The 26929-nt window shown below is 47.3% G+C and overlaps 1 protein-coding gene across 1 annotated transcript; it reads left to right on the top strand.

Annotated features, from left to right (window-relative positions):
- The first annotated feature begins 8572 nt into the window (after window positions 1-8572).
- Window positions 8573-16638, top strand: DMRTB1 (DMRT like family B with proline rich C-terminal 1). The gene is made up of 4 exons (XM_074376456.1): window positions 8573-9189; window positions 10799-11004; window positions 14167-14407; window positions 15751-16638. Exons 1-4 carry the CDS (start codon window positions 8643-8645, stop codon window positions 15813-15815), a joined length of 1059 nt encoding a protein of 352 aa, XP_074232557.1. The 5' UTR covers window positions 8573-8642; the 3' UTR covers window positions 15816-16638.
- Window positions 16639-26929: the final 10291 nt, after the last annotated feature.

Here is a 26929-nt window from a genome sequence, read left to right as displayed (position 1 = left end):
CAGTTTCCCCAGAACGGTCTCAGTCCCAGGCAAATCAGGACCATTGGTTACTGTACTTACAGGAGTCTGAGCTGTGCCAATGGCTTCCAGCCACTGCCAGCGTGCTGTGGTATAAGAATCACTGGCCTTGGAGCCAGGCACACCTGGGCCCAAATCCTGGCTTATTCCACTTCTGGCTATGATTCTTGTAAAAATCATGTTTCTTGAACCTCGGTTTCTATATAAACTTCATCTTATTCTTTCCTGAATTTGTAATAAACTTCATGTTATTATTAAATTAAATGCTAGCACAGTGCTTGCAATGTTATATGCCCTCAGTGAATGCTAGTTCTTTCTTTCCTGACTTCCATACACTTAAGAGGGTTTCATTATCCCCTGGAGTACCATGTCTCTAAAAATGTCTAAGATTCAGGGAAGGGGAGTGACCACTGGACAGCAGGGGACACTGTTGCCACTATTCCTCTCTACCTGTTTGCATCTTTGCAACCCTTTATCCTCACACCAAAGCAATGAAACTTTACTAAACCACTGATCAAAGATGGCTAAACTTTAAACCCACACTTGGCTTTAACTTATCTAAATGTGTCCCACATGCCTGCAATAATGTTTAGGGTGTATCTGGACCATTTTAAATCTTGTACATTTAATTTATAATCCTTCTCACTCCAAGAGGTTTGTGATGTGCCAGGGGGTCATATGTTTATTCTTAGAATTATTTAACCCCAATCAACTAATTATTCTGATGAATTGTATACTTTTTCCCCCTTTTTGCTTGACCAGACTGGAAACATCGACAGGCATTTAACTGAGATTTATTTGTAAAACTGTGACAGATTGGGAATTACGGAGTTCTTTAAACTGTCTCTTAAAATAAATATTTCTGATTTACCTGGCAAGTTAAAGAGGAAAAAGCAACCATCTCCAAACTCATTAAACTAAGAAAATCTAATCATGTTTAAAGAAAATGTGGTGGCAGGTAATAATCCCTATATGTGTAGATGAAAATTGTTCATAACAAATCTTCATGACTTGTTTGTTTATTTAGGGAATTATTTGTGCAAAGCAACATTAGTAGTCCTAATGGTAATGATTGTTTACCTGTGGTGAATTTTGGGGGGGAGCACATATATCAAATAATTTTTAATTAAGTTTCTAGAGTTTTTAATAGTATAAAATGTCCAAAGAACTCCATTTACCAGCAGCATGTAAATAATCTACCCATGGGATCTTAGGAGAATCTGATGGACTATGTAACACAGTAATGGTGTAACTTTAGTATATGATGACACATTTCTTTCTTTCCTAGTTTACACAGCATTTTACTGGTAATTTATACCTAACAAGATAAACATGAAAATATTCCTATAAAAATAACAACAATGCATTTGAAGATTCAAAATGCAAACTAGAGTTTTATTAGACTCTGCTAGCTAACATACTCTGGTAGTCAGATAAATATTTCCAGTTCTAAAGCATGAGACAGTGTTTTGATTCCATTAGAAAGGCTCTAAATGACAAAGAGTGCATTCAAGTTACTGAAGGTAATGTAGCCAACATGAGGAAGGGATGTATGAAAGTGGTGTACTCCCCATGACAGGTTAAATTTGAGCTGCTGTTGAAAACCTGGTGTTCAGAAGTGGAAGGAGGATTGAGCAGACCAATCTTTCAGGGCTATCCAACAGACATATACTGTGGGACATATATGTAATTTAAAATTTTCTGGTAGCCACACTTTAAAAAGTACAAGGCCACATTAAAAAATAATGTTAACTCAACACATCCAAAATCAAAATATTTCAAAATATAATATATAAAAGTATTGAGATATTTTACATTTTTTCATAGTATGTCTTTGAAATCTGGTGTGTATTTTATACTTTCTGCATATCCTAATTTGGACTAGCCACACTTCAAGTGTTCAATAGCCACATGGGGGTCATAGCTATGGTATTGGACAGCTTGCTCTTAATCTATGCTTGGAGAGCCTGATGCCACAAAAAGTTGTGCAGCTGAATCAAATCTTCTGGTTGGAGGTGGCCTTGGATAAGTCAGAGATACCACTTCTCTCTCCTCATTCCTCATTCCCTTGCCCCTTCCTCCTCCTTGATATAGTGTAGTGGGTGCTAACCATGTGCCGGATACTGGCACTTTGCTGGATATTCTACATGCCTTGTCTCATTAATCCTGCAAGAATCAGAGATCTTATTTTATAGTTAAAGTAAATAAAATAAACGATGATAATATAGAGTAGTTGTAAGATAGAGACTTGGAGGCTATTCATACATGTTTCTGAAATTTCCTGTATACCTCACGAAAGAAATATCTTAATTTCTCTAAGCTTCAGATTTATCATTTGTCAAAAGAACAAAATAAAAGTACTCTTATATATGTTCTGTGGCTTAAATGAGAACACATTGTCTATTTTGTATGTTTTACATTGCCTGCAAAGCTGTAAGCATTCGTTAAATCTTAGTATCACTGAATGAGACAAATGTGGGACACTTTAGAATTTGCAGCAATTATAAAAATACTGTTACTACTGCTACTACTACTGAGGTGCAAAGAAGTTAAGTGACAGTCAAGGTAATGCAGCTAATAACTAGTGATCAGGTCTCAAGCTAGTCTGCCTGTCTCTAGAACAGTATTTCTTGCCATCTGTTTACAGTTATAATGTGGACTGATTTTGTACTGATTCTGTGACATAAAATGAAAAGGTCTCTTGAAAGAAATTCGCAATATCTGCTTGCCATTCTCATAGAAGCAGTATTCAGGGGAAAATTCTAGTGAGTTTTGTTTTTTAATAGGTATTTACTGTTCTAGAAACCAGACAAGGAACATACATAGAAAAAGGAAGCTTAAATTTAATTTTCTTTGCTCCTTTGTTCTTTCTCACTTTTACTAGGGAACAGTGCTTTATGTATATTGGCATTAAATTCATGCATGCTGTGTTAAACCAAATTTGCATCTTAACAAAGGACAGAGATATTAAAGCTATTAGCCCCTTTTTACAATATATTTATAGGGACATGTGCCTCTCATAAGACAAAAAACTTGAAATTTATGGAAATTTGATAGTACTATCAAAAGTACATATAATCAGTTACACACACTGAAAATTTGTGTGTGTAAAAATTTTTTTTCCCATCAAATTAGCAAGTCAAAACAAAACAAATGTCAGTGCTATTGGGTCTAGCAATGCCACTGTGAGCATGTCCTCTCTGCTCACATGTACTTCTCATCTGCTCCACAGAATTGTTTGTTCCAGTTTTTACCTACACAGCCTCTTCAACTGCTTTCCATTTGATTTCATCTCACTCTCCTCTCACTCCTTTGTCTTCCATCGCTGTTGCTGCTTTGTGCCTAGCCTGTTTAGGATTCCTAGGAGAAGTCACATGAACCAGTCAACAGGGACCCAGGGTTAGGAGGAACCCTGCCTAGTGTAGTGCTAGTTCAGGGGCATAACTGGTGTTGAGTGTGTGCCCCACCTGGAACAACTTCCCCAAAGAAAACCCCACTCTATTTTAATCTTGTGAGTCCTAGTTACTATTTGTTCCACTTTCTGTAAAAAAAAAAAAAAAGAAAGAAAGAAAACCAAGGGCAGAAACTAGATGTCTGGATATGTGGATTCTAGTTTGGCCTAGCTCTACCACGTCACTTCCACTCCTTAGTCTTTGATAGTTACTGATCCCAACTTGGGTCCACTTGCCCACCGCACAGCAAAGCCAATTTACTGACACCAGGTTGTGGTGAAGGAAAGTACAGTGTTTATTTACAGGGCACCAAGCAAGGAGTACATGCTCAAAAGACCCAACTCCCTGATGGCTTTCAGGGAGAGGCTTTTAAAGGCAACATTTAGGGTGAGCATTGCAAAGGGCATGACTTTCTTCTGATTGGTTAGAGGTGAGGTAACAGGGTGGTGTTTCAGCAATTTTAACCATCAGCCTTCTGATTCCAACCAGCCTGGAGTCTAGTGGTCAGCATGCGATCACCATCCTCCACCCAGGTGGGGGTCTTAGTTCCAGTTCCTACAGAACAACTCAAAGATACATGTCAGATTGCTATGTATACCCCTTGAGGAGGAACTAGGACTCTGTTGTATTGTGGAACTATTGTTTTCAAACTAGTTTTCCTTTGTTTCTGTATTCCCTCACTTCCCTAATTAGTAACTGCTTGAATCTGCTCTTTGGAACTCAGAGAAGGCCTAGGAGACAAAAGCCTTTTCTTTACAAAAAATAGGAGATGTGGAGGGAGCTTTTGTATCCAGGAGGGCCTTGCAGGGTCCTGCTCAGTTTCAATAGCGACTCTGATAATTTTCTCTAAGGACTCCCTCCACATGGTTACTGGTTAACCTCTACATCTCCTCTCTCTCCAGTCTCCTGCCTTCACTGTACTACAGCCACACTGCAGCCTTAAACGTGCTGTTCTCTCTGACTGGGACATACCTCTCCTGCTTCTGTGCCTGTTTAATTCCTACTTATCCTTTAGGCCTGAACTCAGGAATCAGCCCCTCAAGGAAGTCTTCCCTGATTTCTTGATCCAGGTTAGGACCCTTGTATGGGTTCCCATAGCATGCTGGATCTCCTCCGACTCCTTGGCTTTGTTTACTGTCTGGTTTGCCACCTAGAATGTATGCCTAAAGGTGAGGATCCTGCCTTTTTATTTACTTCTGTGTCCCTTATGCTTAGCACATAGTTGGCACTCAATAAATATTGGCTATGGTTGGAGAAAAGCAACTAAGCAGTGCATCCTAGGAAGTTTCCCCAGGTTGCTACCACCTTCACTTTCACCTCCCTTTGTCCCAAATGTAACGGGGTATGTAACAAGATGAACATTTCTATTAATTACCAACGCTTTCTTGGGGAGAGCACTGTTTGCTTAGAAAAAATATTCAGTTAGCACATATATGGTTAAGAACATGGACTCTGAGGATAGATTTCCTGGTTTTGAATCATGGCTCTGCCACTTAATGGCTGTAAAACCTTGAGTAAGATACCTAACTTCTCAAGACTTCAGTTTTGTCATGTGTAAAATGGGGGTGAAAATAATAGTAACTTAGAGGGTTGTTTTGAGGATTATATGAATTAATACACATAAAGGACTTAAGAATTCCTGGCACACAGAAACACTTCGTAAGTACTAGCTAGTATCATTACATTATTAAACCATCAGGGGTGGGGGCTGAGGTTAAGGAACCAAAGTTGATCCCCAAATTCTGCTTGTCAGGAGAGTGGTCCTACTCACTCCAGGCTTTCTGTTTTGTAGGATGTTTGGGAAAAGTTGCTGGATCCAAGTTGATTTACTATGCCAGTGAGAGAGGAGATAACTTTGACACTGGCAGGAGAGGGAGGCAAGATTCATTAGTACATCTAACAAATATTTACTGAATTCTATACTGTGCTAGACATAAAGGAAAGTAAGACAGTCACAGCTGTTACAGAGCTCTCAAAGAATCAAGAAAGCAGACAGAAAGTAGAGAGGCTGGCTCCTGGGGTGGGGAGAGAGGGGTGGCAGGGGTGGGGGAGACCAGAACAGTTTCTCTTCAGTAAGTGTGGCACAGGAGAGGAGGATCTTGAAAGAACAGAAATGCTAAGGCAGGATTTTTAAAGCATCTGCTATAGGATGTGTCATGTAAATCCTCCCTTCTATTCCCTACAAAATCTTCAATAAAGTTTTCATTGCTCACTAGAGAGAGAGCTTGAAGAAGATAGCAAGTATCTGGGTTATAGCTGCTAGGGAAAAGATGGTATAGGCAAAAAAAAAAAAAAAAAAAAAAAAAAAGCCCTTTCTTACTCTTGTGTGCTGCCAGTGAGGAAACATTATAGTGTATGCAATATTTAATGATTATAAACGGTACCCCGGTGCACTGAATAATACAAGGCTCTTTAAAATGAATATAAATTAACAGTATCAACAGCAACCATATCAACCAAAGAGAAGCATTATTCAAGGTAGGAAACTTGAAACTCCGAGGAGAAAGGGGCCATATCTGAAGCTGGAACTCAGATATGACCATCAACAAGCCCCTCTGCAGTTAATTAGTCAAACTGGTGATTCCTCAGCAATTATAACTTGTCATTTTATAAACTATTGTTTATGATGATGCAGACTTTCTTTTTTATTTTTTTGGTGTGGTGGGGTAATTAGGTTTATTACTTATTTTTAGAGGAGGTACTGGGGATTGAACCCAGCACCTTGTGCATGCCAAGCATGCACTCTACCATCTGAGCTATACCCTACCCCCCGCCCCTGACTTTCTTAAACATAAATGTCCAAAGGTGTAGGTGTGGGGAAGGAAGGGGCCCACTATGTACTTACTGCTTCCATCTTTCTTTGACTTCCAGTTTTTCACTTTTACATCTTACCATCTTTTTAAATAATAATTTAAAGAAATATACATACATATATATATATATACACGTGTGTGTGTGTATATGTGTGTGTGTGTGTGTGTGTGTGTGTGTGTATATATATATATATATATATATATATATATATATATATATACACACAGCAACCTAAGAAGTAATCAGTCATCAACCAAAATAAAACAAAACTAACAATTTGCCTGAATTTCCAAGAGTGAAATAAATAAAGCTCTGTTGGAATTTACCTACACAAATTGAGACTTTGGGGGGAAAAGAGAAATAAACTAGTCTTTTTTTTTCCTATTTGTTTACTGTATAAACCCTGGGGTTTCTGCATCGTATAATGTGACCACTGATTAAAAAGATATATGGTTGTTTATTAATGTTCTCAAAAGCACTATGCAAATTCATAACACCTTGGGTATATTTTTGCCCCTGAAGTTATGAAGTAAATATGGAAGCATTTTGACGTTAAGGTTAAAATATGTTAATTCAACAGTTGTCTTTGAAGAGGATTTTCTTTTAAATCCTTAATAGGAAAACAAAGAGAACTTGGGTGGTCAAGAGTGAAATGTAAATGAGAGTAGTTTTCTTGTTTAGGCCTTATCAGCCCATGTCACCTGATGTTAAAATTTAAATTTGATAATGCAGAAAATGACCTTACAATTTGTAGTATCATGAAACAATGCAGCTTATGCCCCAGATTTTTTGGCAGTAGTATTGAAACTATGATTTTTAAGTAACATTTGCAAATGACAAGGTCAGTGAAAAAATTAGACATTCTGAATTGAGTGGAGTCAGAAGAAGAGCTTGCCTGCCCTTTTATCTATGTATGGGGCCATATTGTTTTTAAACATAAATTAAGATAGAAGAGCAAAGCAGAGACAAACCTAGATCTCTTTAAATGGATTTAAGTCACCAGTGAAATTCCTAAAGGGCCAAATAATACAGGAAGCAGATACTTTTGCCCTCTTATTAAGATGAGGAATATATTTAAAGCAGAAAAAGACTTTACAAACCTCTTTTCAGCTTTCCAGTATGTAAGCAGCCACAGAATGGCAACCATTTTCTATTGTCAGGCAGCTGGTGATAAATGCAAAGTACAGCTGCAGCTAGAGGCTCTGGGAGATCAAGGTGGACCCCAGGCCTTGGCTCTCAGCGTCTATCATTCTGCTACCAGAAAGAGAGAACTTCAGAGAAAGGGCAATTAAAAATACATAATTTTAGCTAGGTAATAACCATAACTACCTCCTTAAAGATAATGATTCATCCTACGATTATAAGGATTATACACTTTCAATTTAGGTGTTAGTGACCCTGTTTTTTTTTTTCCTCTTCTTCTTTTGGACCTAAGGAGGGTAGGGAACAAAGACGTCAGGGTGTCACAAATTTCTATCAAACAAGAAAATGAACTAATTTAGTGGCCTTGGGAAACTATGAAGTTTGTGGCAGCTTTTCCCATGAATGGAGTCTTTTTACAGGGATAACTAAATTCATGGTACAGTTAAGCAATGATTCAAGGTCATGCTAAAATATCCTAAATCTGTTTTACTTTAAAGTATTCTAAGTATGCTTTACTTTGGAAGGCACCACCAATAGCAATACACCATCTTCCAGAAATGCATTTCTGTACCAACAAGACACTTAAGAAATCGGAATTACTATAAGGGCACACCCCTGAGCAACTATCATAGTGCACTGAGCTCCTAGGAATATTCTGGAAGCATCACTGTGAACGGCTGCCTCTCTGTAGGGGAAATAAATGAAATTCAGCAGAAGTAGCAGCTTTTGGAAGGAGAAACACGGTCTGTCTCTCAGAATGCTTTTCTACCACAAGGGGTTTACTGAGAGCTACGGTCCTCTGGCGCTTTAAGTCTCTGGACCGTTGAGTATCACTCCGCCTTTTTTGAAATTACAAAATACCTTCTATGGGATGGCGGGAATAGAAAGTTTGGGAATTAAATGCCTAAGACTTCAGATAACCCAGATGTCATATATGCAATAGCATTCCGTAAAGAACTTATTCAACTCAATCCCTTGCATCTTTTTAACTAAGGCACAGAAACTCCAAATTTTGCACCCAAAACCAGGAGGGAAAATGCAAAGGTCTTGCTGCAGCTACTGGGACGCACTGAGAGCCACTTTGTTACAAGTGTATCCAATGTCCCCAGCACCAGGGACTTGTGGGGCGCTGCTCATCCCTGCTCCATTCGCTCCGCAGCTCCCAGAGGTGGCGGTTGTACTACGAAGGCAGACCTTGCCAAACTGGCCGACAACATGCTGCGCACCCCTAAGTGCTCGCGGTGCCGGAACCATGGCTTCCTGGTGCCCGTCAAGGGCCACGCGGGCAAATGCCGCTGGAAGCAGTGCACTTGCGAGAAGTGCTACCTGATCACCGAGCGCCAGAAGATCATGGCCGCGCAGAAGATGCTGAAGAAGCAGGCCTCCGAGGAGGAGCACGAGGTGGCCCTGTGCGCGCAGGGGCCCCAGCTGGCCTCCGGGGCCAGGGCCGCGGCCGCCGTCCCGGGCTCCAGCTTCCACTCGCTGCCTCTGCTTGCCGCTTCCGGAGACGGGCAGCCGGGCCCCGAGGGCCGCGCGGCCGCCTACTTCCCCGAGAGACCCCCGCGCGGTCCGAGCCCCCGCCCGAGCGCCTTCCATCCAGTTCTGGGCGGCCGCGGCCGCGGCCACGGCCACGTGGGGCCGAGCACACTAGCCGCCGCAGCCGTGCCCGGTTCTATGGAGGACGCAGGTCAGAGAGGCCCTGGCCGCCTGGAGCTGCGCAGGCCGCTGCGGCCTGTGCCCAGCCCACCGTTTGCCGACTTCGGTAAGATTCCCGGGCCCCGCGCGGGGTCGGTTCCTCTGTGGGCTGCCGTCTCCCCGCTCCTCACGCTGGCGTCTCAGGCCAGCTCGGATCCAGCGGGGATGCGCCCTTGGGGTGGGGGTGGGGAAGTAGTTTTCTAGAGATAACCTTGCTTTGGTAAATCTTTCTTTGAATAGGCATTTGCGTTCCATGCCTTTTTGCAATAAGGTAAAAAGAGAGAAAAGAATGGGTGGTTCTGAGGGCTTTTAACATTTAGCTACACTTTCTGCCTTTCCATCTTTCAAGAAAAAAATGGCCCCCAGTGGGCTCAGCTGTGACTCCTCCACGGAGACGCCCTAGGGAGAGGGGCCGGACTGCGCTTGCGCACTTCTTCCCGCCCTTTTCTTGGGCTGGAGGCTCCTCCCCAGGACGTCCCAGTGGGTGGGCTAGCGCAGCAAGACTGCGCCTGCGTACCATTCTTCCCTGCCTGTGCCCTAGAGGCCCCGCCCCTCAGCCACCCTCTGACCCACTAAGTCTGTGCAGCCCTTCCCGCCCTTTGCCAGGCGCTCCCTACAGGTGAGCAGTTATTCTATTGGGATGTCGTTGCCCGTCTTTTCTCCCCTCCGTCCACATGCATAAATTACATTGTTATCCCCTCCCTTCATATGCATGAATTACATTGTTCCCTATATCTTGCTCCTTTCACTATTACAGCTTAAAGTCACGTGTAGATTTGAGGCGTTTTAAAAGGAACTCTTTTTGGGTGCAGACACATATTTTTCTGGTTTTCCCTATGCCAGTGTGATAGAGCACAAGTCTGAGTCAGCATGCTGAGGGGGCGGCTCACTCTGTAAACTTAGGCAAGCTCCTTCCTTCTGTTGGGGGTCTCTCCATATGCTAAGGGCATTGACCTGGATGCGCTGGGGCCGTTTCTGCCTTCCGGGACATTCTGGGAAAATCTAGGTCCCTAGGGAACTAGATAGGGAGGACAGATCTGAAACAGCAATCTTAGGAGATGGATACCTTTCCATGGACACAGGGCCTTTTTTTGTTCCATTTCTCGAAGGACAGGGACTGAGCACTTACCTGTGTGCCAGATACTAGTGATGAAGAGGTAAGGGAGCGCAAGTCAGATCCCTTGACCTCAAGGATCCTATCCTTGTAAGAGGGACAGCACTGACCAAAAGAATCACACCGATTGATGTGTAGAACTCTAATAATCGATGGTTTAGATGTGATCTGAAGGAAGATTAGGAGCTGAGTACTGAGGATTTAAGGAGGCAAAGTGAGGTTAGGAGAAAAAGCCTTTCAAGCTGAGGGAGCAGCATCTGCAAAGGCCCTGAGGTGCAGGAGAAAGCAGCAGCCACTAGGTTATGGGACATCAGGAGGCTGGAGTGGAGGCAGGAGCCAGCCTGCATGGGGCTTTGTGGCTGTGCTGAGGACTTTTTCTAACAGCAGTGGGACGTGGTAGAAGGGTTTAAAAAGCAGGCAGGATCAAAAGCATAATGGATGTGGGAGTTCTCTGTAAATGGATATGAGTATTTATTATACTGCTACCTTTGGACAGTAATGTGCCCCCTTTTTTCCTAAATCCATGTGTCTTTAACATTTCCCTCATTGCTTGTCTTTTCAGGGCTGTCTCTGAGCATCAACTCAGATTATGTGGTGGGGTCTGAGTACCTGGAGAGAGAGCCTTCCAAGCTGTACCCCAGCTCCTCCAGCGTGCACCCCTACCGCCCGTTCCCGCTGGGCTACCATGATGCATCCCTGACTCCAGGGGTACCCCTGCAACGGGGCTTCCGCCATGTGTCCTGCAGCCAATACCGTGGAGGAGGCTTGGTGAGTCCCATCCCCAACTTTTTTTCCAGGTTCCTCCTTATCCCAAATGCCCTCGCTGCTTTTACAGACCATCAGTCCCAGAAAGCCAATTGATATGTCCACTCGGTGTCAGGCCTGGAGCACAGGTCAGGGATGCAGTATTGACCTTGTACAGTGTGCACCTCTGGGAACACACACATGTAGACAAGTCTGTACATGTGTAGACAGGTCGGCCTGGGCTGTGATGTGGGCTAAAGTCTCTGGGAGCTCAGGCAAGTAGGAATACAGATGCATCTCAGATGAGCCTGGGGAACAGCTGCATGGTGACGCTGGCCGAGTGACCACCAGCCTTGACTCCCAGAATGCTGGCGCTAGAAGGGCCCTTCATTTTGCTGGGAAGCAGCAAGGAAGTATTCTTTCCTGAAGCCACATGGTTGAGGGGAGAGCCAGGAGCAGACATAGGTCCTCTGCCCCAAAGTTATGACTCACTTGAGAGCAGAGGGCTTTCAGGAGGACGTGGCACTTAAGCTTAGTCATGAAGAATATGGAAACTTTCCCCAAACACCTGTCACCTTAGGAGACACTTGCTGAAAGAGCAAATGGAATTTAATTCTTTTATATAATCAGTGGTCAGTTACTAACTGGTGTGCTTTTGGAGCCTGGAGTTTTGAGCACTGGGTGTGTAAGAGTCAGGCCATCCCTGTTGTGTGAGATACGAGTTGGGGTGACCAGGTTTTGTGGCCTTGGTTACCAGCTCCTTCACCCTTTTCCATTTTGGCAACCCTTGAGGGCCAGCAGGACTGCAGGATAGCGAGAGGCCTGCGTGACCAGTCCTGACTTTAGCCCATAAGACTGGACCTGTCTGGGAGGTTGGTTCATACAGAGCTCAAGTCCATGGGAATGTAGACCATTGTTACCTTTACTCCCTCCCTCAGAGCTACAAGCCTAACCCTGGGTGTAGCAGAGGTGTTTCCCTTGGGTAGAGGGTGGAGAAAGCGAGGAGAGAGCAGGTTTATTTGGTTTAATGTGGAAAGTGAGTAAGAAAAAGGATAAAATCTTGACATTTACGTAACAAGGTCATTAGCCACAGAGTGGCACACAGGGGCTGGATCCTACTCCTGCTTCAGCCTCAGCAGCCTCTCCTCTGTCTGTTCGAGATATTTTAAAGTTTTATTTAGAAAGCATTTTCAATTGATTCAAGGGAAAAAAGTTTGACCACCACTGGTCTTCATCATTTCCAGGGTGCCTACTGGCCCTTATGTGATCCTTTGAGGAGTGTGTTATTTCCTCAGTGTCCGGTAGAGGACGAAGGTGCAGAGAAGTTATGAATTTGTCCAGGATCCCAGAACTGTTGAAGGAGGGCCTGGGATTCAGCTTTCCCACCTGGTCAGTGACAGAGCCAAGACAGAGGACAGCAAACATGGCCCTTGATTCTCACCAACACCCCTGCCCTGCCTGAAATCTGTGGGTGCTGGTCCCCCCACTGCAGCCCAGGGAGAGCGCAGCATCTCTAGCCTCTACACAAAGAGAGGGGCCTTGGCCAAATGGAGCACACGCCCACCGTCTGCTCACACAGAAGCCTGGGGCCTGGCGTCCAGGGCAGTGCTCTGATTGACAGGCCTGCCAGACGGCCTTTGTTAAGAGTGTGATCTCAGTCAGTTTCTCTGGGCCTGAGCTGCCACCACAAGCCCCAGGCAGGAGCTGTGATCCAGGGAGAGACTTGGCTGAGCAGCTTGGAATTAAAGCGCTAATAATCCCCCTTCCCACCCCCTTCATGTCTGGATAGAGGATCAGGCATTTATTTGTGAAGCTGTTTCAAATCCAAGAGCCTGTGAATTGCTTTCCTCCTTGTCCTGCAGCTCCCTGCCCAGCCTCTGGGATAATCCCTGAGCCTTCTTCCGCCTTCTCTTCCTGTCCTGCCCTACCTGCTGCTTCTTTGCTTCCTCTTTTCCCCTCCCACAAAAGAGCACAGGCCTGAAATCAGACAGACCTGGAGGCCAATCCTACCTCCATTGTTTACTAACCACCTGACCTGGGGAGGTTACCTGACCTCTGAGGACTCACTCAGGTTCTTAGTCTGTACACGGGTGCTAAGAGTCCTATCTCACAGGGCCGTTGACAGGTGCTAGCAATGAGGTGTGACTGCGTATAAAGTGTCTGGCACAGGGTCTGGGACATGGTAGGTACTCAAAAATGGGCTTTCTTCCCTTCCTTGTGGTCAAATTAAGTTAGGAAATGCTGGGTTAACCTAAGGAGAATTTTGCAGACTGCCTCAAGGCTTTAATATTACTCAGGTGTTGACTCAGCAACGTGGGGGCAGTATGCAGCATTTCTCAAACTCCCTGGACAAAGAACACTTCTAAGATCACTTAAAAGCATCTGGTAGGATGCTCCGATTCTCTGGAACACAGCTTGTGGTGTGCTGCTCTGAAGTCTCTGGATGGAGAAGTGAACAATAGGAACTGCACCTGAAATTCATTATTTTCTATTACATTCACGTCTTTCTCAGCTAGGCTCTGAGCTGTGTAGTCATCATTCCCTCATTCCAGTCTTGGGGTCCTGTGGTGTGGGGTTAGCATCCATCTTCTGAAAAAGGAACAGAAACAGAGAAGGGGTAGATCGCAGAAGCCACTTTCCTGAGGTCACCCATCTTCCCTTGCTGCAGTAACAGCTTCACTACCCCCAGGTCTTCTGTCGTGTTGGAATGGGGACCCCACAGGCCCACCACGCTTGAGTCTAAGTCCTTAGACTCAAGGAAGGGTGTCAGAAGATGGGGCGATAAGCATTTGGGATGCATCTGGACCTTCCCCCAGTGCAGAGCAGTGGAGTCAGGTCCACTTGGGATCCAGGCCTACCTCTGCCGCTCACCTTCATCTCCTGACGCTGTTTTTCATCATTACAGTGAGGATGGTAATAGAACCTCCCTCCTAGGGTCGTAAGGATGGAATGAGGTCGTGGACCGAGGCATATTCAGCAGGGCTGAGTCCATGTACCGGTGCGGCGTTCCCCAGGCTTACCTGAGATGTGCCTGTATTCCTTCTTGCCCTCAATCTTATGGCAGGTGTTTGGGCCGCACAGATGAACCTACTCCATGGGGATCCCCCCACGTGGGAGAATGAGACGTTGGGTCGGCCATCAGGCTAACCCTCTCCCCTCTGGCACTCTGCTGTGTGTGTCCCGCAGGTGGTGGAGCCAGCGGGAGACTTCCAGCCAAGCTACTACCCGCCGCCGCCGCCACCGCCGCCGCCGCCGCCGCCGCCTCCTCCTCCACCTCCACCGCAGGCGCCCCTGCCGCAGCCGCAGCCCCAGTTCCTCCCGCCGGGCTTCCTGTCGGCGCTGCACTTCCTCCCGCCGCCCCCACCGCCGCCTCCGCCGCCGCCCTTCTCGCTGACCATCCTGTCTGATACAGACAAGGAGAACACTGGTAAGTGAGCACCAGTCTTCCAGCTTCAGGGGGAGCCAGGAAGACTTCCTGGAGGACCGGGGTCCTAATAGGAAGTGGATGTGCAGAGAAGGGAAATTTAAAGTGTGCCCGACCCTGGGGTAAGCTCTTTCCTTACAGCCCTCCCGAAATTCCATGCCTGAACATCTCCGGGAGATGGGTCCCCATTCTCTGGTGAGGAACCCCATACAACCCTGGTTACATGGCCGAGCTCAGATTTCAACGGAATTATCCATCTGGCTCCAGGTCCAATGCTGAAGTCCTCACCTAACTGGTCCCAGTGGGCAGAGATGTGGAGGACGACATGCATGTGGTGTGTTCATAAGACCAGAGTGTCAGGCCTCTCTGGCTGGGGAAACAGCATGTGCTGACCCTGGAGCAGCAGCTAGAACCAGTTTGGGGCTGGTAGAGTTGATCCCTCTCCTCTGCCCCAGGCCACTGGGGAGAGAACCAGGCCAGGGGCTAAGACCCTGGCCTTCACAGCTCTGCCACTGGTGCACTGGGTGACCCTGGGCACTCATACCTTCCTCCAGCCCTCAGTCTTCACACCTGTAAAATGGGCCCTGTCACAGGGTTACTGTGAGGGTCAACTGAAACTGAATGTGAAAATGCTCTGGGTTTTCTTTTGACGGCCCTTGCAGCTTTAAAGGTTCTAGGATTTTTTTCCCCTTTCAATCCTCCCTTGAGGCTCCTCAGGCAAAGAAACTAAGACCTGCTGCCCAATTGCTGTGTGTGTGACACCTAGATCTATTAGCCGGAGAGATGGTACAGTGTGGCTGGAAGCATGCTGGCCCTGGTGCAGGACAGCCTGGGTATAAGTCCTGGCTCCAGCATTTACCAACGGTGTGACCTTGGGTGGGTTCATTCACTCCTGAGTGCCTCAGTTTCAATATCTGCAAAAGTGGCTACTAAAGGCTCCTTACCTCACGAGGTTTTCCTGAGGATTAAACAGAACCTGAAATGATGAAGATTAGTAAAAATTAGTTCTCAGTTACTGTTTCACCTAATCCCCACACCAACCTGATGCTGCAAGGTAGGTATCACCTCCTTTGACGGGAGGAGAAGCTGAGATTCAGAGCTGGGAGAAGCTTACTTCCTGCTACCCAGCTTGTGACAAGCGGAGCCAGAGTGTGAACTTGGGTCTGTACCATGGTCAGGGCTAGAATTCCAGTCTCCTGACTCCTAGCAAATTAAAGGTGGGAATGGGAATAACTCATTCTCCGTAGGGACTGGGAATGATGAGAATGCCTTATGGGAAATTTACATTTGAAAACAGGTGATTTTCCCTCTTTCTCAGTCCAGCTCCTCTTCTTTTTCCCTCACAGATGACCAGGATGTGGAGGGGCCGGGTGAGCCCAGCCAGCTGTCATCTCAGGAGCAGTCCGACTAGGCCCAGGCCCGCTGGCCAGCAGAGTGGGGCATTGGGGGTGTTACAGCAATGATTTTCTTATCTCCGTTCAGTGATGTGTACTAAGGAAGGATAGTTTTAGGCATAAGATGGCAGTTAATTCCCATTTGAAGTCAGGAGGAAGGAGGGTGATTGCGACAGTTCTCTCAGTCATGAGTTGAGGGGTTGATGAGGAGCTCAGAGGATGAAATTACCAGGGCAGGGCCAAGACTCTGAGGAGTGGGGGGCTGGTGGAAGCTCACGTTTAGGAATGAATTGAACCAGCTCTGGGTTGTGCTTCTGTTATCAGACTCACTCCCAGAGGCAGCCTTTGATTTCTTCAGGTCCTGTTCCAGAACAGGGGGCACCATCTATTTCAGCCCGTGGTTCCCAGCTGGAGGGAGACATGGACATCAAGCACCCAGCACCTCCAGATGGCTGGTGCGAGCAGCCGCAGCCGGGACCAGGGCGCTGACAACAGGTTCTGCAGTGTCCTTCCTTGCTGCACTGTCCCCCATGGTCAGCCTGGCCCCTGCCCCTCATCCCTTCTCCAGGGCTCTGCCAGTAAGCATTCTGGCTGTTGGAACTGCTTCACTTCTGTCCCATAAAGTTTAAGCCATTAGAGGCCTCATTTTTGGTTTTAAAAAAAATCGATTAAAGTTTGACTATTTGGTGTTTTTACAGTGATTGCCAACTTTAAAAAGTAGGCTGCTCATAAGCACTGATGCAGTTCTCAGAGAATAGAATGGTGCTTCCAGGTCATCTGTGACATCAGCATTTTCTTCTCTGGGGACAGCTGACTGTTGAATAAAATGAGCAGTGGAAATCCTTGTGGAAGGTGTATTCTCTCTTCAAATCCTTGTGGAAGGCAGCTTTGGGTAGGGGAGTCAGGGGCTGGGTTCATGGCCTGTCTTCTCTGTACTTAGACAAGTCCCTCCCTTTACCTCAGTTATCAAGGGAGAGGCTTGGGCCAGGCTAGTAGGTTTTTATTTTTATTTATTTATTTAAAACTATCATTAATGTTGTTATTTTAAGCAGTAGAGACCTTTTAAGGAAATCTGACGCAGACACATTAGATATAAAGATTTCTTTTAGTTTCCCTTCCCCAACTCCTTTCATGGTCCCTGCAGAGTGACATGGTTTTAAAAAACAGAACTTGATCCCATTTCGCTGTTTTAGGGTCCTGGTTCTCTTCCCTTCATTTCACTTTCTCCTTTTAAAAAAACATCCAGTATCTGTACTGGATTCAGAGCCCGGCCATCAGCTCTGCCTGTGAGGAGCATGGAATCTCGTGGCACAAACAGACAAATAAATAGACAGTCCAATGGGAATGCTTTGGGGGCAGAGAGACATAAAGGGGCTTTGAGAGGGGTGGTCAGAGAAAGCCTTCTGGAGAAGTTGGGGCTTCACCTGCATCTTAAAGGGCAAGAATGAGTTAGGTGAAGACAGGCACTCCCAGTAGCGGGGGCAAAAAGAGGGTAGGAGACCTGGAGGGAAGGATTTGAAGGTGAGGATCCTGTTCTCTGTCTGGGAAGGACTAGCACCCAGGAAAGCAGGCTGACCTGCCTCCTGTCTTGCCTGTAGACCAGGGTGGCAGGAAGATCATTGAGAAGTGATAATCTAACTGTTTTCTCATCATCACTCTGGTGGCTGTGGGACCTGGGTCTGGGCCTGCACTGCAGGAAGGTATTGAAGTGGGACAGCCATGGGAATTTTTCAGTTACTGCTTTACAGTCACAGTGCTTTCAGCAAAGCCAAATCAGGCATGCTGAGGCCCACGTGTCAGCACTGACTTCAGTCTGTACCTGAGGATGCAGTGATTGTGGACTAGCCTGGCTTTGGGGCTGAAGCTATCAGCCATCCCAGTGCTAGCCGTTCCCTGGGCAGATGGGAGGAGACCTGGCTTCTGGTTCCACTTGGCCTCACTCACCCTGCCCTCACTGGACCCCTGATCTTCTGACAGTATGGCCAGGGGGGCTGGATCAGTGACCATACTTTTTCATCTCTTTGCTTTACCTTAGACTCCATACTTTGAAAGATGTTTCAGTCAAGCTGCATTAATCATAAAGCTGTTTTCCCATTTCTGATCAACTGAAATATGAGACAGTCTGTGACCACCTAAGCTCCACACCATTCCAGACCAATGTTCAGTTTGCCTGTGGGGTTTGAGATGGGAAGGTCTGTCGTGCGGAAAGAGCAGAGTCCCGTTGTCCTGTGGGGCTCCATGTCCACAGGACTCCTGGAAGGGGAGGCAGTTCTGTAGGCCTGTGATCTGATGATTCTCCAGAGACTGGTCAGCATCTTTCCTGCAACCTTAAGTGTACCCCTGGGGCGGAAAGACCAACTGTGGGGCAGAGTGGGAACCTGCCTAGCTCCCTTCCCCTTGTGTGAACCCCAAGTTCCGAAAGCCTCAGCCTGTGCTTTCCTGTGAGTTCTTACCACAGTTACTTGCCCTGGTGGGGTCAGCAGACCCCTGCTCCCTGTAGCCTTTCCAGTTTAATCTGTGCTCCCTGAATGCCCTGTTCCTCCAGGCTGGCTTCCAAAAGCTTCAGCATGAGCACTGAAACACCAGATCCGCGCATGTTGCTGCCCTGCTCACATGCCTTCCATGCTCCCTAGTGCTTGAGACCAACACTCAACACAACAGGCCCGCCCATCTCTCCTGCCTCCTCCCTTAGGGGCTGGCCCATCCCATCTCTGGCAGGGGTGGAGACAGCCAGGTCCAGGCAGGAAAGGATCCGGAGCAGAGAGACTGGCGGCCAGAGGCAGCACTGCCCAGCCAAAACAGCCAAGGCTTGGCTATGAGCTAGGAGAACATTCTGGAAGGCAGCAGGCTGGCATGCCCTGACGCCGAATGCACTGGCAGGGCGCCGCCAGGAGAGGGCGCGCAGGCAGCAGCTGTGGGTGTGGCCCGCGGAGGAAAGACCACCACAGCGGCGGGTCCTGTTGCCTAGCGACCGGCTTCCCTAGAACTGCGCAGGTGCATTGCGGCGCCTCCGCAAGCCCAGCTGGAGAAATAGGCTTGAAGCGCCCCACGGAGACTTGGGATGTCCCTGGGAAATGAAAATGATGAGCCTCTAGGCTGGGCTGTGTGATCACCAACCCTCTCAGCAATCATCTGTGCGCTGACCTGCCCGTGAAATAGATGCGTACTACTATCTTTGTTTTCAGAAACCAGTCCCAGCTCCAACCCCCGTGTCCCATGACATATCCCCCTGCTTTCTCTCCTTTTGCACTTTTGCACATGCTGAGCCTTCTGCCTAGACGCCTTCCAGGTTCACCTACTCATCTCCTACTTAGTCCCAGGGCCCCGTCCTCCAGGGTCCCTCAGCCTGGCTTAGGAGGCTCTGTAGGGCCTACCCAGCCCCTCTGTCACCCTCTATCACACTGACCCCCCCTGAGTAGGTGTCTCTCCCACAAGTCTGTGGGCTTTCTGGAGACACTGACAAGGTCCCATTTGTCTCTGTGTCCCCACTCCCAAGGTGAGCTCAGCGTTGGTGAGGACTGCAGTTATCCAATGCCTTTTGCAGAATGAATGGCTGAATTTTAGAGCCATTTAGTGCGTTATTGGGTGGAGGGTTGAGTTGCCCTGTCTCTATTCACTCACTGAAGCATCTTCTGCCTTACACTTGTGCTCTGTCTGCTCAGACATCACACAGGGGACCGAGTAACAGGGAGTCAGCCTTCACCAAAACTCTATTGTCTGCCAGGCACTGCCCCTCTACCCTCATTTAATCCTCACAAAAACCCAGGAAAGATGTACACTATCATCTCCATTTTACGAAAAAGAGTGAGGCACAGAGAGGGATAGTGATATACCCAAAGTCACACAGCTTATAAGTGGCCAAGAGTGTGTAGAGGGCAACATATATCCCTGGCACCAGTTACAGAATTGTTAATATCCCCTTTGCCCTGAATTACCATCTTGAGATTTTTTTTGAACATGGACCACCTGAATGCACCCTCATTTCTAGACAGATTCTGGCATAGCACAGGGAGAGCAGCCTGAGGACATTTGCCTCCTGAAACCACTGCCCACTCTACTCACTGACCCCAGCACACAAAGTCTCCTGAGAGAATGCTAAAACAGGCATCCTGGTGACCAGTGTGGGAAGGGCCCTCGGGGTCTTTGGGCAGAAGGCAATCAACATCTCTGTTTCTCAAGCTCCTGCGCTGGCCTGGGCTTCACCACAAGCCCCATTGTGCGAGCTGGGACTGACAGAACGCTCGTTCTTGTGGCCAGAGTGGAGCAAGGATGAGTGTCTTCTAAGGCTGCACCTCTAGGTTTTGGTCCCTCAAGCCCTACTGGAGGGAAGCCCTCCCACCATGACACCCCCAGTTTTCGTGGAGAGTGGGGTGGGGTGCTCTGCAGACCAAACACGCCCCTCTGTGCCTGCGCAGGGGACAAAATCCTCTCCCTGCTGCCCTGGGGATTCTCACAGCTCCTTCCACTCCTGGATGCTGTGGTCTTGGTGGGCCCAGGCCCAGGCCCCTCTCACTGGAGAGCTGCTCAGAGACCCTAGAATGAGCTGGGGCCTCTTTTTCTTGGCCAAGGGCCAGGGTCTTTGGGCCAAGCTCTTCCTTCTCGCCTCTTCCTAGCTGTGTGCTCTTGGTCACATCACATAAGGTTTCCAAGCCTCCCTTTACCCTCTGTAGCACTGGTTCAGGGTGTGCTAAGGCTACAGGGAGCTCTCACGTGAAATACACCTTTGATGACGCCTCTCATCTCACAGTGTATGGTACCTATGTGTTCAGAGGATTGAAGGCAGCGTCCTCTTTGAGACCATGTCAGGAGGCTAAGCTCTTAATTTCCTGGCCCTCCCACTGCTGGGCCCTGTACTGAGTGCTTTCCACATACTCTTTCTGTGAATTCTCACAGCGACTCCTCCAGGCAGACACCTAATACCCCTGTCTTACAGATGGCAAAACTGAGGCCCGCAGAGGTTAGCATCCTGCTCTTAGTCACACTGTCTATAAGTGGCAGAGCTGGGATCAAATCCGAGTTCCACTTGAGCCCAGAGCTAAGTTCCCAATCACATTTTCCTCTCCTGCTTCTCAGCAAGGGGGTCTTGTGAGTCTTGGGGAAGTCGTGGGCCCCTGGGACCTGCTGTTCAATTGCAGTCCCCCCAGCCCAGCTGTTTTCAAGGCATGTGGACAGGCTGAATACAAAGAGCTCCCTAGCTCAAGTCTTACACAAGGAAGAAAATCCTTAAACAAAATTCAAACCCTTTAATTTCATTTTGAAAATGAACAAAGAAGTATGCAGTCGTTTTTTTTAAAAAATGAGTACTAATAGTATATTAGAATTTAAATATACTATTTAAAAGGTAGACAGGAAAGTTATTAACAGTCGTGGTTTTAATTCAAATGTAATCTAGGAAACAGTTTTGATTTTAACTGGGATGATTTTCTTCATGCTCATTTCTTTCTTTTCATTTCTTTTTTCCCCCTCATTTCTTCATATTTTTGGTTTTGTTTTTAAATAAGTAATTAATTACGAATATAAGTAATACATGAAAATGCTAAACAATTTAAAAGTTTAAACCAGAAGCAAGTATTTTTTTCTCTACTTCTGTTAGCCATTCTCGTTTCTTTCTTCAGAGATGTCCCCTCTTTTTTCTGTCTCCTTCCAGAGGTGATTTGTACAAGCTTTTTTTTTTTTTTTGGTTTAACTAAACTTTAATTTTGAGGTAATTATAGACTCACATGTAGTTGTAAGAAATAACCCAGAGAAATCTCACGTACCCTTTACCAGTTTCCCCCAATGATGCAATATTGCAACTAGAATAACTTTGTAACTTTGCTACAGTCCACTCAATTTATTCAGATTCAGTGTTACATTTACATTTGAGTTAATTTTTGTATAAGGTGTGATGATGAGGTTCACTTTTCTTTTGCCTATGGATGTCCAGTTGCTCCAGCACCATGTGTTGAAAAGGCTATCTTTCCTCCATCAAATTGTCTTTATACCTTTGTCAGAAATCAGCTGAGCCTATTTGTGTGAATCTAAGTTCTCTAATCTGCTCCATTGACCTGTTTTCTTTATTTTAAACACACAAACGATAGCATACAATCCACACTATTCTTCCACATTTCTCTTTTCATTAACATCAGGTCAGGCCCAGCCTCCGAGCCTTTTTTGAGCCATAGTCCCCTTTGTCAGTCTGGCAAAGCCTGTGATCCCCTCTCAGAGCAGGGCTTTAAATGGATAAAATAAAACACCTAAGGTTACAGAGGAACCCGGTTATGTTTAATATACTTGTCAGAATAGAGAAATAACACTTGTGGTTTAGTAAGACACCTACTTCGTCACTAACACATTAAATAACAAAGTCTATCGGTGGATCGGGTCACTGTTAACAGTTTCTAAGCAGTGATATAACTGATATTTTGAGATACTTGCCACCACTGTAAAGTGATACGAGAAAATCTGTGATTTTTATCAGTGATCAAGTCACTGCTAATTCTGCTAGGGTTTACGGCCTGAACTCATATGGAAGGAAACGCTGAATGATAGTTAGGGGTTAGTGGAAATGAAGATGTGGTTCCCCCGCCCCCAGGGTTCTCAGAGCCCGTAATTCTCTTCAGGACTCCGGTGATGAACTTCTGCATCAGAGCTTGGAGCGCCCCCTGGCGGCATGCTCATGAAGTACTTCATTGCGCGGATGCACCTCCGTTTATGTGACCAGTGCTCTGCCACGAGACTTTTAGGTTGTTTCCAATCATTTGCTATTACTATTACTGCAACTTAATTTTTAAACGGTTTCTTCCGCTAAGGTTTTCTTTCCTTCTTCTCTTCACAGGGCCACCAAGCTGACCCCTTTGCATTCAGAGAGACCCTTTGCTGGTCACACACACACAGCCAGTCTGCAGAGGGCATCTTAGCAGGCTCCAGCCCTCCTCTCCCTCCTTCTGGGCCCGTCCACCCTCCACACCATCAAGTCCTTTGCCCCTGCCCCTGAGCCCAGGCTGGGGATTCCACTCCAGCCCCAGTGAGCCAGCGGGGAAGGTGGGAAGGGGAGGGTTCCCCAAGCCACGCAGCATCCTGTGAGCAGATGTCCAGCTCCTCTGTGCCTTTGTGCTACGTTTAATTAACAGCAGATCGCAAGATGCTAACATTCTATCATGTCAGCTCTTGAATTTGAGCTAGCACAGGCATTGGCCTGTCAGTAATTAGCTGTTGGGTGGTGTCTTTTCTTCATCTTTTTTCTTTTTTTAATTGGAATCAGAACATCTTTCTTTCTTTCTTTCTTTCTTTCTTTCTTTCTTTCTTTCTTTCTTTCTTTCTTTCTTTCTTCCTTTTTTTTTCGTGGTAGTAGATGCAGTCCATGGAACACTCTGTGGAATTGGCTGTTTTTCCACATTCATGGACAATTAATTTCCAGCTATAATCCAGTTACCCAGAAAACACTGATTTACCTGACGACATTGTCAGCCATTTGCTGAAACGATTCCTCCTCCCACCCCCACCACTTGGGAAAACAAGAGATAATAACACGTCGTTCTGAAATGTGTGAAACATATCCAGTTTTAAAATCCTGGCCATTTCACTGTTGGCCTTTAATTAAGTCAGTGTTTTTGAACATCTGGCTTTGGATTTTTTTCGATTTACAGTGAATTCTTTTGCTAACACAGTATATTAATGTCAGTCATAGGGTGATGCCAACCACCATTTTAACATCAGCAATGGTCCGCGTTCTGTCCACAGAGCCAATAAGCATCTATTGGGTGCCTACGATGATCCAGGCCTTGTGCTGGACTCCTAGGATAAGATGGCTGTTCCCTCCCACATCCTGGCCCTAGCATCCTTATAACCTGATCTGAGCACTCACCCACATAAAACTCTTCTCTGGCTCCCCCACTGCTTAAAGGTCCAGCTCCCCAGGCTGGCCTACAGGCCGTTCACAACCCACAGTCCAGCTGACCATTCCAGAGTCTTCTATGCTTCTTTGTCCCCTTTGCACTAGAAATTTCACCAAACGCCTTGCTCACGCAACTTCTGCCTGGGCCACCCGTCCCCAGGGCCTCATCAGCGCCTCCATGGAACCTGCTCCGAGCCTCCCCAGGAAGCCTGGCCTTGTTTTCCTTTGATGCCAGGTGTGCCCTGCACTTCTCCCTCCAAGACTTTACTACAGTCACTTGCCTCTTCTGTGGGCTCATCGCCGGTAAGAATGACATCTGATTCACCCATTGAAGTCACCAGTGACAGCCTCGTGGCCAAATCCATTGATCAGTTCTCTGTCTTCTGCTCCCTCGACCTCCTGACACATTTCACACACATTTCTCTAGACTTCCGGGATGCTGATCTCCCCCGCCTGCCGCCTGCTCCCTCATCGATTGCTGCTCTCCCCCCTTCCCTGCCTACTTCCTCAGGCAGGTCCCGGACCCTCCTCTCTCCTCGTCAGTGCTCTTTCTCTGGAGTTGCTCGTCCAGCTCCACATCCTCATGCTCCATCTAGTGGCCCGGGCTCTGGCCACATGTCAGCTCTGACTACACAGCCTCTCTCCCTGCATGTCTAAAAGGTGTCCTGGCAGGAAACCGAAGTCAACCTGGAAGGTTCAAGATCAGATTAGAAAACAGTGTTCCCAGAGCGAGCGGGAGCCTGTGGAGATGAGTCTGCCATGTAGAGGCTGTGGTCAGGAAGGGATACAACTGCGGCAAAAAAAAGCCCAGGCCATAGAGGGAATTGGGTAGAAACAGCCCTACCTCACTCTCCTCCCACCCTCTGATCTCCTCTGGTACTCCCATTGGCCAAACCCAACCAGGTGCCGGAAGGCAAAGGGGCCAGGGGGTTGCCATTCACAAGGCTCTGGCTAGGCCCCTTGGGCACAGAATAGGGCAAGAGGGCAGAGAACTGGGGGGGACAGGCAGACAGAGAGTCACTATCACAGTCCACAGTTTCCCACCAACTGTCTTCAGAGGATACGCAGACATCCCTCCCCAACCTCAGTGGCTCTCCAGGTTCCAGGCACAGTTTTCTTTGCCCTGTTGTGCAGCAGAGCCCAGGTGACCCGTGGTAACAGGATCACCACTCAGGCCAGCACGGCTGTTCTTTGCCTATTGGTTCAGTAACAAGAGTGGCTCAAAGGGGCCAAAATGAAGCCCATGGCTGCATTTCCTAGTGGAAGCCCTTGAGAAATAGCACCCCCAAACCTGCTGTGCCCCAAGGCTGCTGTCGTAGTTTGGGTTTCTCAAAAATAGACCCCAAGGTGAGGGTAAGTGTAGAAGTGATTATGAAGGAGGAGCTCTTGGGGGAGACCATTTAGGGAGGGGGGAGCAGAACGGGAAAGGGGCTGAAACCAGGGAGGATGCCATTCAGGCGAGCTCTCAGCCTCAGCCCGGGAGCTCTGGAGGGCACATCCTGCCTCGAAGTTATCTGGATGTGAGGCCAGACAACTGAGGTCTCACACTCCTTCATCCTCAGTCACTGGTTACAGGCTGCCCCGAGGGTGATGTAAATGCCCAGGCACCTCCAGCTGCCTGAGCCTGTGGGCCAGGCAGGCTCTGGAAGCCCAAGGGATGTTCTCTGAAAAGGACTCTGATGCGCCGGTTGGCAGCAAAAACATGCTGAACCCAGAGGGGCCCAAACATGGAAAAAAGGAATCTGAGGGAATCTGGGCAGAGCTCCAGCGTGATCTGTTATGTTGCAGAGACGGGAAGCAAAAATTCCGTCACGTAGGTTATGGAGGTGTAACTGTGAGTGGGCTGTGGTGATGGTTGCGCAACTGTGAGTATACTGAAAACCGTTGAATGGTAGGTACACTTTCAACAGGTGAGTGGTATGGCATGTGAATTATGTACAATAAAGCTGTTATTAAAAACAGGTGAGTGGGGATGCTCCTGCTGGGAGACAGCACCGTTCACTGGTCACTGATTAAGGCCCACGCCGCATCCTATGAGGCAGATCCCCTGTGTCCCAGGGTGCTAGCTCCCAGCCGGTGCTCTGACCGAGCCTTCAGCAGGCCAGTCTGCCACCCCCCCCAGGCCAGCTGCTGGGGGCAAGCCCAGTGCCACATCCCTCTCCCTATTAACTGCATCTCTGGGTTGGAGGCAACATAGTGTGACACACCATGGCAACGGACAAAGCATTCTGTATGGCCACAGATGGTGGTGCTGGCAGAAGTATCCAGCAGAAAAGGCAAATCTATTTCCAGATTCCATGAAGATTAATTGATGCAGTCCTCATGATGGAAGGTAATCAACTTGCCAACATCGTGGTTTCATGAGGAGTGGTGCCATTTAGGCAGCATTGGCTAATGTGGTTGGCAGACTGGGCACTCAATGTGGGAGCAGCCAGATCAGCTTTGGTAAGGGGAAGTCCATGTCGTTGAGCCTATGAAAAGCCTTCAGCCCTGCTGTTACGAGTGTTTGTGTCTTCCCCACATTCATACGTTGAAGCCCTCACCTCCAGTGTGGCTGTATTTGGATATGAGACTATTAAGGAAGTAATTAAGGTTAAATGAGGTCATAAGGGTGGGATCCTGATCCGATAGGAATAGTATTTATAAGAAGAGACGCCAGAGAGCTCCCTCTCTCTCTCTCCATGCATGCAGAGAGGTCATGTGAGCACACTGCAAGACGGCGCTGCCCACAGGCCAGGGGAAGAGACCCCAGAATGAAACCTACCTTGATGGCACCTTGGTCTTGGGCACCCCAGCCTCCAGAGCTGTGAGTGGTAGATTTTTGTTGTTTAAGCCAGCTAGTCTGTTACGGCAGCCCGAGAGACAAGACAAGATCTGCTCTCACCCTCACTTTGTTCATAAGCCCATCGAGCTGAGGAAAGAGACTACCTGACATCTGCAGAATGAGTCCTCTTGTTCCACTAGTTATTGGGGGCCTCCCCTGCAGGGGTTCCCCTCTGGTGCACATTTGCCTAGGAGGTGACTGTCTTCACACATGCCTATCTTGAGAGGTCCAGCCACATACCTACCTCCTGGTCACCAGTTTTCCAATCTTGTTCCTTCCAAAACCCTGAGCAGCCAGCTAACGCATAAACCTCTGCCCGTGGATCAGTGTAGATCCACACCTCGGGCTATCCCTCCTTTCTCTGAAGTGGGCAGCGGGTGCTGGTTGAGTCCTGCCCTTAGGAGCAGCTCCTTTCACCACTGTCTCTCAGG

Source organism: Camelus bactrianus, chromosome 13 (genome assembly GCF_048773025.1).
Source record: "Camelus bactrianus isolate YW-2024 breed Bactrian camel chromosome 13, ASM4877302v1, whole genome shotgun sequence".
Taxonomy (NCBI): Eukaryota; Metazoa; Chordata; class Mammalia; order Artiodactyla; family Camelidae; genus Camelus; species Camelus bactrianus.
This window is presented reverse-complemented; position numbering and strand designations above follow the sequence as displayed.

Coding starts and splice junctions, on each gene's coding strand:
- DMRTB1 (XM_074376456.1), top strand. CDS start 8,643: ATGCTGCGCACCCCTAAGTGCTCGCGGTGCCGGAACCATGGCTTCCTG. Junction 9,190..10,798: donor CCCACCGTTTGCCGACTTCG/GTAAGATTCCCG, acceptor TTGTCTTTTCAG/GGCTGTCTCTGAGCATCAAC. Junction 11,005..14,166: donor AATACCGTGGAGGAGGCTTG/GTGAGTCCCATC, acceptor TGTGTCCCGCAG/GTGGTGGAGCCAGCGGGAGA.